We start from the raw sequence: 16677 nt of genomic DNA, 5'->3' as shown, positions 1-16677 counted from the left end.
AAACATCGGGAATTATAAAATACTTTTATCTCAGGCATGGTGCGAGGTGTAAGTTGTTTGCGCAGATATGGTGTATTTCATAAGTAACTTATCCTGCTGTAACCTCCTGTATCAGTAGATGGATTCATTTCGGTGCCGCGTTGCGCCGACTTTGTCATTGAACCCCTTGGACATTTCCACTGACAGATTAAAAAAACTAAAATGACTGCTGTCGTTATATGTGACATTTTTTGAAAGATCACAGCCCAAATCAGTAAGTCACTCTTTCATGAGCTTGGGCAACCTGTTCAGGAAAGAATTTGTTCAAATGTTTTCTTACCCTCCTAGCTTATAACCAAAATAAAAATTGCCTATTTACTCGAGTAATTAAATCCAGTAGTGCAGCGCCTTGCTACGAGCAAGGCGCTCGTGGTACGGCGCTACTGCATTCACCTTGCGTCCCATTTTCGCTACGGTTTACTATGGTATAGTTTCTTGCAGTTCTCCATAATATCGTGTTACCTTTAACTGTGCTATATATGAGCCGAATTGCGCACAGCTTCAAGCGTGACGTTTACAAACCCTGCAGGGCAACCGTCTGAAGCTAATGTGTATTAGCTATTGCAGTTCACTGCTCACGACCTAGCAGCCTGGGCGATAAACCGCCCTTTCAGGTACATCATAGCAACGCGCTTCAGTTTTTCGTTGCCCGTACGCTGTAAAACGGCATCTATGTTCTCGACTCGTCATGCCGTCGCGTGAGGGAGAAACAACGAAAAAGCGAACGTCGAAAGAGTTTTGCTGCGTTTCATTTTATATGATAGCGTAAGGAGCTCGTTCTGCTGAAATCTCAGCGTCAACCCTCGTCCAAGGTCAGTTGGAAAAATCCCAAAAATTGCAAAAAAAAAGATAAATTTCTCGGCATTGGGGTTCGAACCGACAAACAGCGCATAGGCCACGATGGGTTGTTTGTTCAAGAGTGTTAGACGGGCACCTAGCGAACGTGTTGTGTGTATTGCTTGTGTAGGGGTGCGTTTATTAAAGGTCCTCAAGAGACCGAACCGCCGTGCAGGACCTGGCAGCGTAGACGGGCGTAGCCAGCACCAAGAGAGCGGGGCAACTTCGTCGTCGTCAGGCGCAGCGTAGTGTCGGCGCATGGTGGTAGCGGAACCTGTCAAAGTTGGCACACTACACTTGTTAATGTGTGTTGGGGGATTTGTGTTGGTGTTATAATAATTAAAAAAATAGATATAAATATGCTAATTAAGCGTCGTAAATTGCACGGAATAAAAAGGTGATGTTATGGTGCTTAATTGTGCTGAGACAAATTACGTCTATTAGTATAAAGTAGCGTCGTACATCTACAGCAGTTTTTACGCTGCTGTAATAGATACTTTCCCACGCCGAGTAAGCCATGACGCTAGCAGTCTGTCGCTCATCAAGGCTGTATGTCAAAGCTATGGTGCACGCATAACTGGGCCAACGTAATGAAGGACAAGTAGGTGATGAGGTGATTAGAGGGGCAGTTGTAGGTAGTGCATTACTTGATTATATATCCGTGATTTAGCTTTGTCCTGTTTATTCAATCTTCCTCCCCCTTCCACCACTTACTGCTCTCTAAATCTGCCCATGTTTGGTGCCTGCAGGAGAAACCTGCAAGCAAGCCACACATTGTGTGACGATGCTGTCTCCCTTTGTGGAGCTCACAGGGCTCACGAAAGACATAGTTGTTCGGCAATGTACACAGATGGGGAATAGCATTACGGAGGCAGATTGATCCATGTAAATCAGCACGAGCGCACAACAACTTCTGCATACATTCCTCTTGAGAAATAGTTATTTACCTTATTTTCTTACATTACATCTGTACATCTGGCACTTGTGTTAATTAGAAAAAAAAGCTATTTTAAGCCCATTATTTCGAAGGAGTACCGTGTAGTTTAATGCCGACGCAGCTCGGCCTCTATAGAAGGCGTGATAATGTGGTTTAAGAATTCACGGCGTCAACACGTGGCCCGCGGAAGGGCATATTTACAGTAAAGCAAGCGCAGGAAGCTTGTCGCTTCTCGTGCCATGATTTCAGCGGCTGTAATGAGGCAACCATAGCCGGGTGCGCAGAAATGCACTGTCTCACCAATAAACCGGTTGAAAAAGTGTCGAAAGTGAACATATATATAAAGCTAGCCCGACGTAACTCGCAAAGCGACTTACCTGTAGCTGTGGATTTGCGCCATACACAGGGATTTGGACCTTTCAGAAAAGCTGGTAGTGCATGTGTACTTGCCTTCTAACACTTTGAGCACGCTGAAAAGGCTTTTTATCTTTAGGGCGACCTCGTGCGTCTCATGCTGCGATTGTGACGTCCCTAAGCACCCTGCTGCACACGGTGACGATTTCGGTGTGGTCATCTGCGTGATGTTCCAATCCGAGTAGGCAGAAGGGGTTGGCCGTTACAATCCGCTTGCCTCCGACAAACCATCGTAATTCCACACACAACCTAAAAGTGAAGCACAACACGAAGCGAAAGTGCCGCCATGGCCCCGATAGGACGGCCATGTTTGTTTATGCTGTGCAGTGTGGCCAGACATGTAACGCTTTCCAGAGTCGCGAATAGCCTGAAATTTCGAGCACTGTTGATGTGGACTACAGTTATCTAGAAAAAGACAAAAATGCAGCACTTAAGGTATAAAGATCTTTTCGGTTGCAACTGAAAACTCTGTGTATTTCTACCAGGTTATATACACGGTCGAAAGCATTCGTTACTTCATGAAGGCCTTTGTCGAGCAAGCCCACTGGATGGAGCAATCGTCGAAGTTAGCAGCCAAGTACAAGGTAAAATAAACATGCATGGCTCTCATCATGAAAAGGCAGGCGTACTTTTATTCTGCCTATAAGAAAACCATCCTTTTTGGATCATAAAATGAACAAGCTAACAGGCGCTGCTCATGGAAGAGCATGAATCTACTCAAACACCAACTGCATTCTGGTTGGAAGAAAATTTTCAGCAGTTCTTATTTCTGCAAGGAACGCACCGAGGTTGAACAAAAATATAGAGCTCCGACTATCCTATGGGATTTTTCATCCGCTTTTTGGTCGTGCCCGCACTTGTTTTATTGCAACAAGATTGCATTTAGGTCTGTTTTAGGTGCTCTGGTTGATTTATATGTAACTGCTAATGATTCCAAACCACGCATATGAAAACACATTTTCCGGAGCTCCTGTAAAGCGCACACACCTTCCGTCTTGAAAACAATCTTAGCGTTCATTAGGCATGCCAGGAGTGCTGAGAAATGCGTTACAAACTTAAATCGCAGTATTTCGCTGCACGTAACGGCCCAGGACTGACTGAAACCGAAACTACACAAGACCAGTGCACTGCAGGCTGTGTGCCTGAAAGGAACGAGCGATACTGTTCGTTTATTTTTATTTTTTTAACTAGCATTTGGTGAAGGGTATTATACTCCGGCTACTTTGTGGCTGGCTTCCATTCGTAGGCGTTGGTCGGTTGTTGTACTTCGAGAAAAAGGCTCGTTCTTCTCGACACATCTAATTTGAGTGAGACTGGTAGGTATAAAATGTAACTGAAACCACTTTTTTGTGCCACAAGCAATTAGAACACTTAGAAGCAGGTGTGAAAGTTATCCGATCCTTCCTCCCCGGTCCTTGCCGCTATTATTTTTCGTTTTCGTGTACGCAACAGAGGCCGCGCTGTTCTTAACGGAACGGCTCATCTTGCTAATCTCGAGGCAGAATGCACAGATGTTTTCGAACATGCATTCTGTTTAGTAAGAAAAGTTTCTTTCTCACTGTTGCTACCGTTGACTTTTGCAGCAGATTGTTTTGCCCCACTACACCGCACTGATCCAGAGGGGCACGCTTACAGAAGCTATACTTTTTTTTTTTTAAGTCTGCAATCACTAAAACGCGCTGCATAAAGACAAATTTTTCACCTAGTGCGTTTTCGCTGTGCCTGCGCCAGCAGTACGTCACTTCGATTCGGATGCACTTGCTGCAGCTGTTTACCCGTTGAACAACTTCCGCATTCGTTTCGCCACAGCAGCTGGTGGCCGCTGGATTTCTGCATTCGCTTCGCAAATAGTGTACGCCTGGTGCAGCACTAGTTCTAGTCTGACTTGCACTCTCAGAATTGGAAGTGTAGCTGTGGTGCGGCAATATTACAGTGCCCATGCGTAGTGCTTAAAGATATGACCTGAGTATTGTTAAATGGTTGTATTTGGTATATAAAAGGAAGAGCTGAATAAATGTTCGTGGCTTTAGTATTACAAACATGAGCGGTTAAGTCGAGCACCGCGGGAAGCATTTCAGCCGATATTAATAAATGACGTGAAGAAGCTTTTTTCAGGAAAAGAAAATAGTTTCCTGGGGCCGGTTTTTGGCAACCTCTCCTTCCTATTAGCTAATTGAAACTTCTTCACACGGGTCGTTATGTTAGCTGTGGTAGATGTGGGCGGCATGCATCTGACTGCAGTTTAATGGCGACGCCAAGGCTAGTAGACGACCAGGCCTACACTCGACCATTTGTTTTGGAAGCAGCCAGTGCCAAGCTGCACTTGAACTGCCTTAATTGGTTCTGCACTCTCGCGGCACCAGCGAGGAACATTTCGGAACGGGTGCAGCGTGTGAAGCCAAGTTGAACACATCTGGTATAATGAAGTACACTGTTTCACTGCAGCAGGATGTTAAAAAAACAATTTTTTTAGAGCCATTGAATGTATCATTCTAATATATTAAGTGCTCAGAGACGCAAGTAATCTATTGTCGTTGAAAATAATTGCTGTACTGCGCATTTCGTTCTTCTCTTAGACGTTTACTGGAGTTATTGTAATTACTTTTTTTTTCTGTTTGCGTCCTCTTCAGCTGAAAACGATGAACGTGAACGTCTTCTACCCGCTTTGGATTATGGACACCCAGAACCTGGAAAAAATCTACGCCACGGTAAAACACTTGTTGAAAGGGAACGTCCTTTAGATTTTGCATTTGCTGCCTGTGGGCGGTGAAAGTATTGCGCTGAGTAAATAGACTGGGAACTCGCTTCACTGGTGATCTCCTCATTGAAATGAATGCTTTTTAAACGAACCCTGTCAGCCGCTACAGACCCGGCATTTCATGTGGTAGGCTGGAGGATGTTGGGAACAAACAAAAGAACAAACAAAAAATGATGACGGCAGCAGCTCTCGCACAGGCTATAATGAGTGCGCATACAAGAGTTTTATTTGAAGTGGGGAAATGGTACAGACGTACCTTCATTCTAAGCTGTTAATACCGCGTTCCACCCTTTAAAGGTTTCGGTGATAATTTCGAGGCATAACTTCCGTATTTTGAAAGGCGTTATTTTTATATTATGTTTTCTTGGACGTACGTTATTGAAGAGGGAGTGTGGGCTTCACGGCTGCCGTTTATGCAGATTGATGTGCCAACTAAAAAAAAAAACTTCATTGGTAAGTTATCAACTGGCTGCAATTGATTCACCATTACTTTTAAAATAATGTCTTCTGTGAGATTTTGAAATTATCAGCTAACTGGCCCAAATCCAGGCCGAATATACCTACTTAAAAACAAAAAAAAAATGGATTATATTTGTACGCTTATACGATTCCGCATCTGCGCTGAGCTTAATATCTTTGTCAATGACGTCATAATTACAGTGTAGTCGTAGACGCGTCTGCTTATCTTTCCATTCTTTCGTCGATGAGTGGGAAGCGGTCCCGCCGACGCACGTGCCCACTCACCAACCAGTTATGCGCCAGCCCCAGACACATGTCATCAATGTTTGTGTTGATGACAGGTGTTCATCTGTGTGTTCCTGCCACGTAGTTCTGTCCCTGCTTCCAAGCTAGAATATGTCTACCTAGCAGATCTATGCGTCTAGCGAAGCCTGAAGTCCTACCATAGTTCCCTTAAAGCGTTCCCCGCCGTGCGTAGTCGTAAACTTAGCGATGAATGCCGCCCTTTCTGGTAGCACATACCGCATGGTGTAGCTCAGCCACCCGCCATACTCACGCTGGAACAAAAAAAAAGTCCAAATGCGGCATTAATACCAAAGTCACTGGTGTAAAACAACCACTGGCGGCCATCACCGACCTTGTTTGTTTTGCGGCTTTGAAGCTCTGACTTTGACTATTTCGCCGATTTCAGTGTTTGAGGCAAAGAAAAAATGCAAGCCTAATGCGCACCGCTCGGACATCACCTCTGGCTCACTTCACTCTGGTGGTCTTTGCTGCGTTTCGTCTTGACATTTGTTGCTGTTGGCGTTCTTCTGCCTCTTCGGTAAACCTTGGCTGCATTACTTGAATGCAAAAAGCTGTGCCGAATTTGACCGTCAGCAGTGTTACACTTCAATTTCATCGGTGAATGCTGGTTTGGGCGGCTACGGGAGTCTCGTGTGCTTCACAGTAAGCCTTCGGTTAGAAACCGTAACACGCACTGTATTTCATCTATAAATGATCAAAAGATACTTTCCAAACCTTAAAAAAGATACTTTCCAAACGATTAAGCGTTTCTCACAGCAATCTGTTCTGGCTTTTTCATTGCCAAATGGCATGCACTACGAGTAATGCAATCTTGGCTTTTGGAGCCAAATACTTTAGTAGACAGAACCAATGGAAATGCTTGGCGGCTTTTCTTCTCCAGGCGGCCAATGAATTTTCTCAACTGCCTGCCTGTGGCCAATTTTCTTCAGCTAGGCGCCGGCGCATGTGCAGGGGAAGAAATATGCGACTGCGTGCTACTCCACTCTCCTTACAAATCGTGCTCTTCCGCGTATATGGCGGCTAAGTACTTCTCTCCTTGCTTCGACTAAGACAGCCAAACGATGAAATGAATGCAATGACCTTTTGTTCCCTTTTACCCGAAGCGATTACTTTTTCGTAATCGTCTACGAACAAACATTTATAGTGCAATTTTCTGCCCATAGGATTTCTGTGTTCTTCTCAAGCTTTCTTTTGCACTTTTTGCCTGCAAGATCCTTCATCAAGGCAACATGATCAATATGGACATTACAAAATATGTGCAGCCAGAGTCAATAGCCACAAAAGTAATTTCTCAAGTCGAATTAGCAGAGCAGTAACCAGTCTCATTTGTGCCTTTCAGGTGGCTAAGTGAAAGAAGCGACGGATGATAAATATTAAGGGCCAGGCTAAATCACGCTGTTACCACGTCTGTAGAATTTGGTTTGGTTTTGAGGAAAGCGAATGACGCAGTAACTATGTCGCATATCTCGGATGACACCTGAACCGCGCCTTAAGGGGTCTGGATAAAAGTAGGAGTGAAAGGAGAAAGGAAGAGATACCGTAGTGGAGGTTTCCCGAATACTTTCGACCACCTGGGGATCTTTAACGTGCACTGACATCGCACTACACACGGGCGCCTTTTTGCGTTTCGCTTATTCACCAATAATTACATTGCTTTTTACGAAACTGATTTGCACACGATTACGCATTAGAACGTACTTAAAGTTCAGGTTCGCATGACTACAATGACGTGTGGGTCTTGTTTTGGCCACATCTGCGAGCGTTAGATAGAAAGAGGCGCAGGCAATCGTAAAAGACTGTTCGGTATGTAAAGTCGCCCGAATTCCGTCGCGAAAATTAGTCATGCACACTTCCGAAGCAGCATGCGCACAAATTGGGCAGCACTGTCCTCAACAAGATAATCTTATCTCGAATTTGCGCTTCTCTTTCCTCGTCGTGCTAACTTCGCAGACCATGGTTAACCGCAAGGAAATCGCGGAGAGCTACTACTTGCTCCGCCGGGCCACCATGAAACGCTACTGGTCCAAGTTCTCCAAGGAACAGGCAGAACCGGAGTAAGCTGCCAATTCCCGTTGAAACGTTAGCTTTCACTTTTTTTCGCCTATGCAATGCAGCTTACCGATGTGATGTCATTTTTGCCTGAGAGGCAGAAGCTCATGCTGCTTGCTGAGGCATGTGAGCTAAATTTACGTTGATGTATAAAGATTGAAAAGTATATGCGAGGTGCTATTTTCACACGTGCTATTTTCGAGGTGCTATGCGACGTGCTATTATCACAAAAAAGAAAAAAACTGCACTAGGACCCGACTCAGCCCTGGAGTTCATTCTTTCCGCTCAATAATAGTCAATAAACTTCACTTGACTTGAAAAAAAAATAATGGCTATCAAGTCTGTCACCAATGCGCCACTTTGACCGAAGAGCTCGGCATTGCTAGCTTTCTTTTCTTCATTTTGATGTTCACAACTCAACATTTTCTCTTTAACGAGAACGTTATTTAGTCGTGTTATTCCTTTGCACACGCTCCCCCTTTCCCCATCCCCAACCCTAACGGCGCGACGTAACACGGTCTACAGTAGATTTATTTGTGGTGAAACTGTGCCCAGGACACTATTTTTTTTTGTTGCGTATAAATACGGGATGATTCTTATCTGTCTTCAACCCGACAACAAATTATCGGCGTATTGCTGCACACTTTTAGCACTTCTGTGCACAGTTCCAGACATATTTTTGTTTACATGAGACCGGCTAGTTTGCGTAGTGGTCTGTCACCGTATTCGTAGCGGAGCCTTACAACGCACAGTTATATGGTTCAGATGAACCGCAACGCTAATTATGAGTCTTTTATTTTTGCAGCAGTAATAATACTTCTATCAAAGTTGAACGGTAACCTTCAAAAGTTGAATTTTGAAAATGCAAAAACGACTTTACGGAAACTGCGGTTGCTGAAGAAGACCTTGTATCTTTTGTAACTACCCCACCCCTTAGTGCTTTTCCATCAGCCATGCGCTAGAAAATGCGCCAAGAAAATTTCTTATTTATCGGGGCGCACAAAATAAAAGCGTACTGCATCCTCCGCTGTCGGCGTCTCTTAAAGCAGCAACTTTTATACTCTCATTGCGATTCCGTACTATGTTGCTGGCTCTGATTTATGTGGTGAGAAAAAACAAATGTACAGGAATGCTAGTTGACCTTGTTATGAGATCATCAAGGAAAAGTTTCGGTAATTCCCTCATTATATTAATTCTGCGTTCCGCTCAGCGCTGGTAGTGTTTGCGATCAGGATCAATGGACGCACAATTGCAGGGGATTTCTTCAAAGTTGACTACCTGGTAGTATGCCTGCCATTAAGTTTTGCATTGTAAGGAGGCAATGCGTATCCTTTAATAGAAAAAAAAATTGTAGGTAACGAGCACTTATATTATTAGTGTAATGCGCCCTTCGTGTATTGTACATTATTCCCATTTTAATGAATGCCGGAATGCACGATCACTCCCATTACGGCGATCACAGCTCATGTAAAAAAAAAATGCTTTTCATGATTGCTCAGCAGGCTAGCACACCTGCTTGTCAACACTGTTTGGTGTCTGCAACCTCGCACCAAGTATAGTTACTCTTTCTTCTGCGTGAACTTGCTGTGGCAAAGAGGAAGTGACGGAAATTCTTTCTATTTGTTCACATGCACACTTCAAGATGGCAAGGTTCCGTCTTCGACATGGATTGCACGTACGACTGTGAGGCCAACTCTTTGTGTACGTAAACAATTTGTACACATCCTCACCGTTTTCTCGACGTCAGCTTGTTTATACACTCATTAAAAAAGCTACATAAATAACGCTCTTTGTAAATTACCGTTTTTTTTCTGTGTACTAGACGTACGCCTATCGACACTGCTATAAAGCGAGAACAATATTATCACTGAAATAAAGTGATGAGCATTGTGTCTGAACAGCTGAAAAACAAGAGGCAGTGCTTCGTCGCACTTTACTGTATTCCCCCTTGTTCTCATATTTATTCGCATTACATTTAAAACTGCTTCTTGAAAATCAAAGATAGAAACCGTACACATTTCTGCGAGAGAAATAAAAGGAGCCGTTTTGTGACTGCATTCGCAGATATACCCATGGGGCTGTTCAGTGAGCCTATTCTTCACTCCGAAGTCTCTGCGTAAGTATCCGTCACATCTTTCTAGGGAGGGTAGCCGATTTTGCTCCGACGCTTTGCTTTTTTTGCTTGACTAGAAGCTGACGATTAGACAAACGGTTCGCCAGCCGCTAAGCAGTGTGGTGGCACTTTTGCCAACACGGCACGTTTTGCGAGTGGACAAATAATAACCACAAATTACTGAGGTTAAAAACTTCACAGCGTTCAAGTGAAACGTATATATTTTAAGTGTTATATACAGCATTCACTGTCTCGTTCTCTGCCAGCATTTCAGAGTACCCCCAATCCTGGGTTTTTTGCGCAATAACTTTTTGGGGCTCAGTGTCGCTACTTGTACGGATTTCGTTTCATAAATATGCCGTGAGCCTGCCGCAAATTCGCAGGCCATTGGAGCCAATTTCTTAATATCTCTGGAAATAACCTTTCAAATCTCGAGAGAGACGTATTCTGGCGTAGTTTCCAGAGACTGCAGAGATTCGTTTTTTTTTTTACTGGCTTTATAATGCATTTTTTTTTACCGGCTTTATAATACAAACCTGGACAGTTCACGCATGTCCGGCATGCGGTATTAAAAGTTAGTATATTGTTTAACTTCTCATCTCCATGTGCAATGCTGTCACGCTGAATAAGCGGCTTGGTTGGGAAGCACTGGCATGCGTCGAATTTCTTGCACGCGCACCTTCCAGGGTATTTTCGGCAGTCGAAATTAGGCAGCATATGGATGCGGGAAAAATTTAATTCTATCAGTTGTAGCTTCTGTCTCAGTTTCTCCGCAGAAGAGCAAAGCCTTGTGTTCCTCCAAGTTGCCCTGTGTGCTATATCGTATTCACCCCTGGCTTAAATTTGTGTATTACGTAGAATAAAGCACGCGCTTCGTGCTTGTTTTCCTTCAGCATATTCAGCGTGGCCAGACCTGGAGCCAGAATTGCACACGCCATGCTAGCCGCTATCGACAAAAGAGGTAAGCGCATGAAATGTAAATAATAACGATAACATTACATGTAATGAAGTCTTCTCTAATGTGGTCGAAATTTCCGGAGCCCTTCACTACGGCGTACCTCATAGCTTGAGTTGCTTTGGGACGTTGAAACCCAATAAACCAAACCAAACCTTCTCTAATCCTATTTTTTTCAGGCATGAAATGCCGATTTGCCATCTCGTTGTTGTTGCCTCCTCCTCGTTTTTTGGTAGAGGTGACAAAAAGGCTGCATGTAGCAGGAGGAAGGATAACGGATATCCCATTCCACATCCGTGTAGTACATCCAGCGATGTTATCACACATTAAATGCCGTAACAGAGGCACCCCGGAACAGCGCCGTTGTGGTGCCTTCTTACAAGGTGTTTATAGCGGTATACAAATCATGGATGTTAAGCCCATGATGGAAGCGCAGGAGCACGGAGTCATTTCAGCCTGAGGCAAGCGTTAGTATTCCTTCCGTGGTGTTCTTCCACCAGCCGCGGTATACTCGTACTTTCAGCTGTCATAAACGTGATGTCATTCAACATAGACGCAGAAACATACTCCAGAACTATTATTGCATTTCTAACAGCTACATCGTGTTGATACGAAGCAAAACATAGGTACGATTGCTTTTAATTTCAAGTTTTTGTTTTATTTTCTTTGCTGCACTGGACACACAAGAAACCCCTCCCCCAAATGATACACGCACACACTTGCAATAATGGCAGTAATGCCTAGGGGGCACAACTTCGATTTTGTGTGAATAATTAAATGGGTATAAGGAACGAATTAGGGAACAGTGTAGCTTAGTATAGACAAAGTGCCAGGTGTTCTTTTCGAGTGGTTTTGGCGAGAAGATGCGGTTACCTGCTACTTACACTTGATATAAAGGACATTTCCCAACCACACTTTACGATAGTGTCTTATGTCTCCAAGCAACGATTTTCATCACAATATTAGCTGCGACGCCCGAGTAACGACACTGTTTTTCTGCTTAAAGGTGCGGTTTTTTTTCACGTTAACGCTTCGTGGACTGAAACCCTAATGGAAATTTCATTCATCATAGCACTCGAACACAGACGTGCAAATTTAGAACATGCTGCTGTTCACAACCTTCATCTGGGTTTTGGAAATGGGAGGAAAGCGCAGCGCTTGCTATAATTACACCCATCAATCTGCGACAGGAGTATGCTGCTCACGGTCTTAAAAAGAAGTCTCACAAAACTCGCAAAAAATGATAGTACAGCTAACTTAATGAACGTTGCAGAAATTTGAGTTGTTGCTAAACACAGAAAAAAATGAGAGCTCTATAGTTTGCATCGACTCTCTTCTGAGGCACTCGGAATGACGAAGTAAAGAAGTTCATTTCATATTGGTCATGCTGCCCTAAGTGTGTTGGTTGTCACCCGAAGACATGTTGTTTAATGCATAAATGTTGCCGCTCAAGACCTATAGAAAATAGAATCTTTCGTTGTAAACATCATAACAAATTGGTCCATCAACATTTTAAAAGTATGCCGCGCAGTATAGCGGTTTCGTAGATGGAAATGTTACCGTGGTCCACGTTGAAAGAAAAAAAAAGATTGAATTGGGAGATGATGTAGCGCACGTTAGTGCACACTTTCAGCGACAAATTTTTGGTATAATGGGAATATGTACGGAATTGTTTTTGATGCCATATGGGCGAGTGAATTGAAATTTATTTTTATTTATTTATTTATTCTGCAGCCTCGGCGAGGCTAATGCTAGAGTGAGGTACAATACAAACAATCAAAGAAAGCAAACATACAAGTCTAGGGACAGGCTTGTAAGATTTTTTGTAATGATAATGAACGGATATTGCCTGCTAAGGAATTCGACACTTGAAAGGTATGAGGGAAAAAGCTGTACTTAAGGAAGTTAGTGTGGGAATAAATGGGTGAAATATTTAAGGCGTGTGGCTCTCTGCAGATGAAAGTTTGGAAAACGTCAGATAAATAGCGGCCAAAAGCGACTTCAGTTGGCTACAGTGTACATGAATTTGGGGCTTTCAAGACGACGACATGCGGTAAAAGCTGTGAGGCCTAGATGAGGAAGAAAAGTACACAGCGAAGAATCCAAGTCAAATCTCCTGCAAACAAAACACACAGCCTTCTTTTTCGTTGCTGATACCACACTGCTTATACGGATTCAAAACGCATGCGTATTGAGGGGCGAATAAGTGTTTTTGTGTTAAAAGCTTTGTTTCTGCAGTAGCAGCACGCAAGGTGCGATGTAACTATCCTAGTCTTTTAAGGGCCTTATTATAGATGACATCAATGTGTATTCACCAGGAGATGTCGTGCGCTAGGAGGAGACTGAGATATCTGAATTCTTACACTCTGTGTAAGTTGATCATATTATGTGCATATATAAAGAAGCAAAGCCACAGACGTCGTAAAAACGACATACAAGCAGCGTTAGAAAAGTAAACATTCATTTGCCACGTCTCGGACCACTTGCAGAAATCAGCGAATGAATTGTTAAGGACAACATGATCATTTGGTGATTTAATGGTTCGGTATAAAAAGCTGCCATCTAGTTAAAGGCGTTTTACAGCCGTAGAATTCTTATGTTCTTTAGATAATGAGTGGTCGGTAGAAAGGTTGCAATCGCCACAACTGCGGTTTCTTGCGATTTATTGGTGACGCAGCATATACGCAGCTATCATGCATTCGAATAGCAAAACCCGACTTTATCGAATCATAGTGTTCCTTTTACTTGCACTGTGATTCGCACAACCGGTGGCGCGTAACTTATTGAAGTACAACGTGTTTGCCTTGGTCAGTATTTTTATAACGAAGCACGCCGGTAGTTTGCACCACTTTGAGTAGTAGCGGATGAAATGAGTATGCCACGCCATTCCTTCCTGACGTTGCACGGAAACAACGCAGGCTTCCTGTACACCATTTCGAGCACTTACCGCAAATGGTGGACGGAAGAGACTCACTACCGGTACGCTCAGGTCCTATCCTGCTTCATGGAGCAGTACAAGGGCATCGTCGACCGCAAGCTTCATCTAAGGGTAAGACATGCAATGCACTATGACAGATCGCGCTCAGATATTCAATATATACATGTATGATGGATGCTAGTATAAAAGTGGTTGCAATGCTCTTAATTTTCAGCTCACTGCGTCTGGCACTGCTGACATGAATGTCGCCGACAACGCGGCGCCAGAGGTTCTTTTTGAGGTAAGTTTTAATAAAAAGTGTGACTGTATACGTCGCAAATGAGACTGCTCTTTGGTAATTTTCTTTGCGCTTACAGTGCAGAAATGCAACAACAGTAAACCTTTCATTAACAAAATTTTACTACGCATTTTGGCTTTGCTGTCGTTCGCAGTTATGAGCCTGCGGATGTCGAGTCGTCTTAGTTTGTTTGTCGCTCTTCAGCGCGAAATCGCGAAATTCACATCGAGGAACTGTTTGTCTAGATTCCTTAGTGCGAAGAAATTGTACGAGGTTCCAAGACTAGCCGCTAGAATTTAGCATTCATTCTACCCTGGTTCGGTCGATCTCCGTGTCTTTATATTACTTCTCTGAGAATCAAACAAGCAAAGACAGATGTGCAAATCCCTTCATGTGGTTGTGCCTAATGTTATCTGCTATGCTAAATATTTCTCCGTGGTGTCAGATGCAGAAAATAAGAGAAAATGAGATGTGAATTCTAACGTCGCGTTGACCGAAGCATGCCCTGTCAGGTTGAAAATAGTCAGGAGTTCCATAGTGATGATCAAGGTAATACTTTTGTGACGTAAAACAAGAGATGCCGCAGTAACCGCTTCCGCATAAGAGAGAAGGAGTTACAAACTAAATGTCCTACAATCGATATTCGTCTCTTTAGAAAAAGACGGCTCGCCTTCAGGAGTCTTGATAAAAAGTACTGAAGTGCAAAACTGCACAAGTCGAGCAAGTCTAGCCTTTTTGGGCAGCACTTTTATTTGCGTGGAAATTGTTAAATATTGTAAGGTACCCTTAAGAAGATATTAATTTCAACTGTCTAAACTCCCGATGCGTTGCAAGATGTTGAAAGCAAAGAGCTGCCAGCGTGCCGAGGAGGGATTTGCGTATATGTTGATTTTTATCGCGCAATCTTACGATATACAGAGAAATCACGTTTATAAACAACTTCCCGTTCAAAAATTGTTTTTGAGGAATTTCTTAGTGTGTAAAAAAAAAACGGGACTAAAGTTATTTCTTAAGAAACTGGCTCCAAGCTTTGTAATACGGTTAATATAGTTTGAAGGCACTGGCCTCGGTTGAAAAGTGCACCTGTTTGAACTACTGTAGTTACTGTGGGTCAGCTGTGCTGGAAAAGAGTTGCGGCGAAGTGGACGGCGCGCCGACGTCGAAAGGAATCGTGTCTTTGTTTTCGCGGCGCAGGCTTTCCAGCAGACTGTCCACGACATGGACATAGACGGGCAGCACTTCTCCCTGGCGAGCCTCGACAAGTTTACCGTGGACCAGCTTTTCTTCATTTCATACGCCATGGTACGACAACAGGCATGTTTCCTATATAGTGAGACCGTCTATGAGAGCACCAGAAATCCCACTGTCAGGGCCATGCGGATTGCTCGAGTGCTTTCTTTTTTTTAACTCTAAACTAAGATGAGCGAGTTGCTGAAGCCTGAAGTTTCTTACTTCTTACTTACTTGCTTTACTACTTACTAACCACTACTACTAACTTTTTATTTCTTTAAGTTGCTTACGTCCATTCAGCTTTCTGATTCATTTGCGAGTCCATAGCTTTTTCCCCCTCATGCTCGCAGGGTTTCTGCGAAGAGCAGAAGGAAGAGTTCCTTAGGAAGGAAATCCTTCACGGCACGACAAGTCCAGCAAAGTACAGGTGAGAAGGACAAGATTGACTGCGTTCAATTCTAAGAATGACACGAGACATATTTTTAGTATAATACATCTCCAGCTTTCGTGAACAAAAATTTTGAATACTGGAAAACTCTGAGGTACTCGTATGGAAATATTGAAAGCAATGGTCGATTCTTTCCATATGTAGAGAAATCTTTCTTTTATAGCGTTTTCATCGCTCGCATAGAGCAGTTAAGACTGCCATAGAAAACCAATAAGGAACGCTCAATAGCGAATAATGGCAATCCTGCCAACGGGATATCTGCGAATAAATTCATTTTCACACTTGAATCTTACAATATATGAAAAAATTACGTTCATAAACTCTTTCCCGTTCAAAATGCTTTTGATCAGAATTGCTTGGTATGAATGAGGTTGAGAGCTGCTATGCATTGAAAATGCAAATGTAGACCTGTAATAAACACCTAGGTGTCTTTCTTTTCGGATGAAGCCGCGTCTTAAACAATTCTTACAAGCGTAGCAAGTATACTAACGATAATCCTAAACCGGCTTTCTAGTCGAAAATAAACGTTATGGGGAACTTAACTTTCTTCTGACACAGCTGAAGACACCGTGTGAAAAGGGCGGACGTCTAGAAGTGATTCCAGAGGAGCACATAATGTCAGCTAATCATTTTAAATTTTATTTAAGCCTTTTGATTTGTGAATTCACCTAATTAGAGGCCGCGGAACAAAAGTGCGTTTTGTAAGCGAGAGGCCATAAAAACACGTGTAATAACCAAATGTTTTATTTGCATCATTATATCAAGTGCTACGTACGCTATCCACGTTCTGCTCCAAGCCTCTCCTGCGATTAGAAATTATCGCCGTAACCTTGAATGTATGTTGTCGCAGTGCACAGGCAAACGTAGGCAGGTTCTGAGAAGGCGCAGAAATGTTGCGCTGCGGCTTATAAAGTACG

At 43.2% G+C, this 16677-nt stretch overlaps 1 protein-coding gene across 1 annotated transcript in view; it reads left to right on the top strand.

Moving 5' to 3' along the window:
• The window catches only part of LOC149362531 (neprilysin-1-like), a 41855-nt gene that overhangs the window by 22991 nt on the left and 2187 nt on the right, over nt 1–16677 (top strand). The window contains exons 8-17 of the mRNA XM_089569745.1: nt 2713–2811; nt 4858–4935; nt 7701–7804; nt 9442–9500; nt 9864–9915; nt 10806–10873; nt 13786–13916; nt 14020–14085; nt 15277–15384; nt 15663–15739. Coding sequence (XP_089425871.1) covers nt 2713–2811; nt 4858–4935; nt 7701–7804; nt 9442–9500; nt 9864–9915; nt 10806–10873; nt 13786–13916; nt 14020–14085; nt 15277–15384; nt 15663–15739 — 842 coding nt within the window. The remainder of the gene's footprint in view (nt 1–2712; nt 2812–4857; nt 4936–7700; nt 7805–9441; nt 9501–9863; nt 9916–10805; nt 10874–13785; nt 13917–14019; nt 14086–15276; nt 15385–15662; nt 15740–16677) is intronic.

This window comes from Amblyomma mixtum, chromosome 2 (genome assembly GCF_055824585.1).
Source record: "Amblyomma mixtum isolate Tamu chromosome 2, ASM5582458v1, whole genome shotgun sequence".
Classification (NCBI taxonomy): Eukaryota; Metazoa; Arthropoda; class Arachnida; order Ixodida; family Ixodidae; genus Amblyomma; species Amblyomma mixtum.
This window is presented reverse-complemented; position numbering and strand designations above follow the sequence as displayed.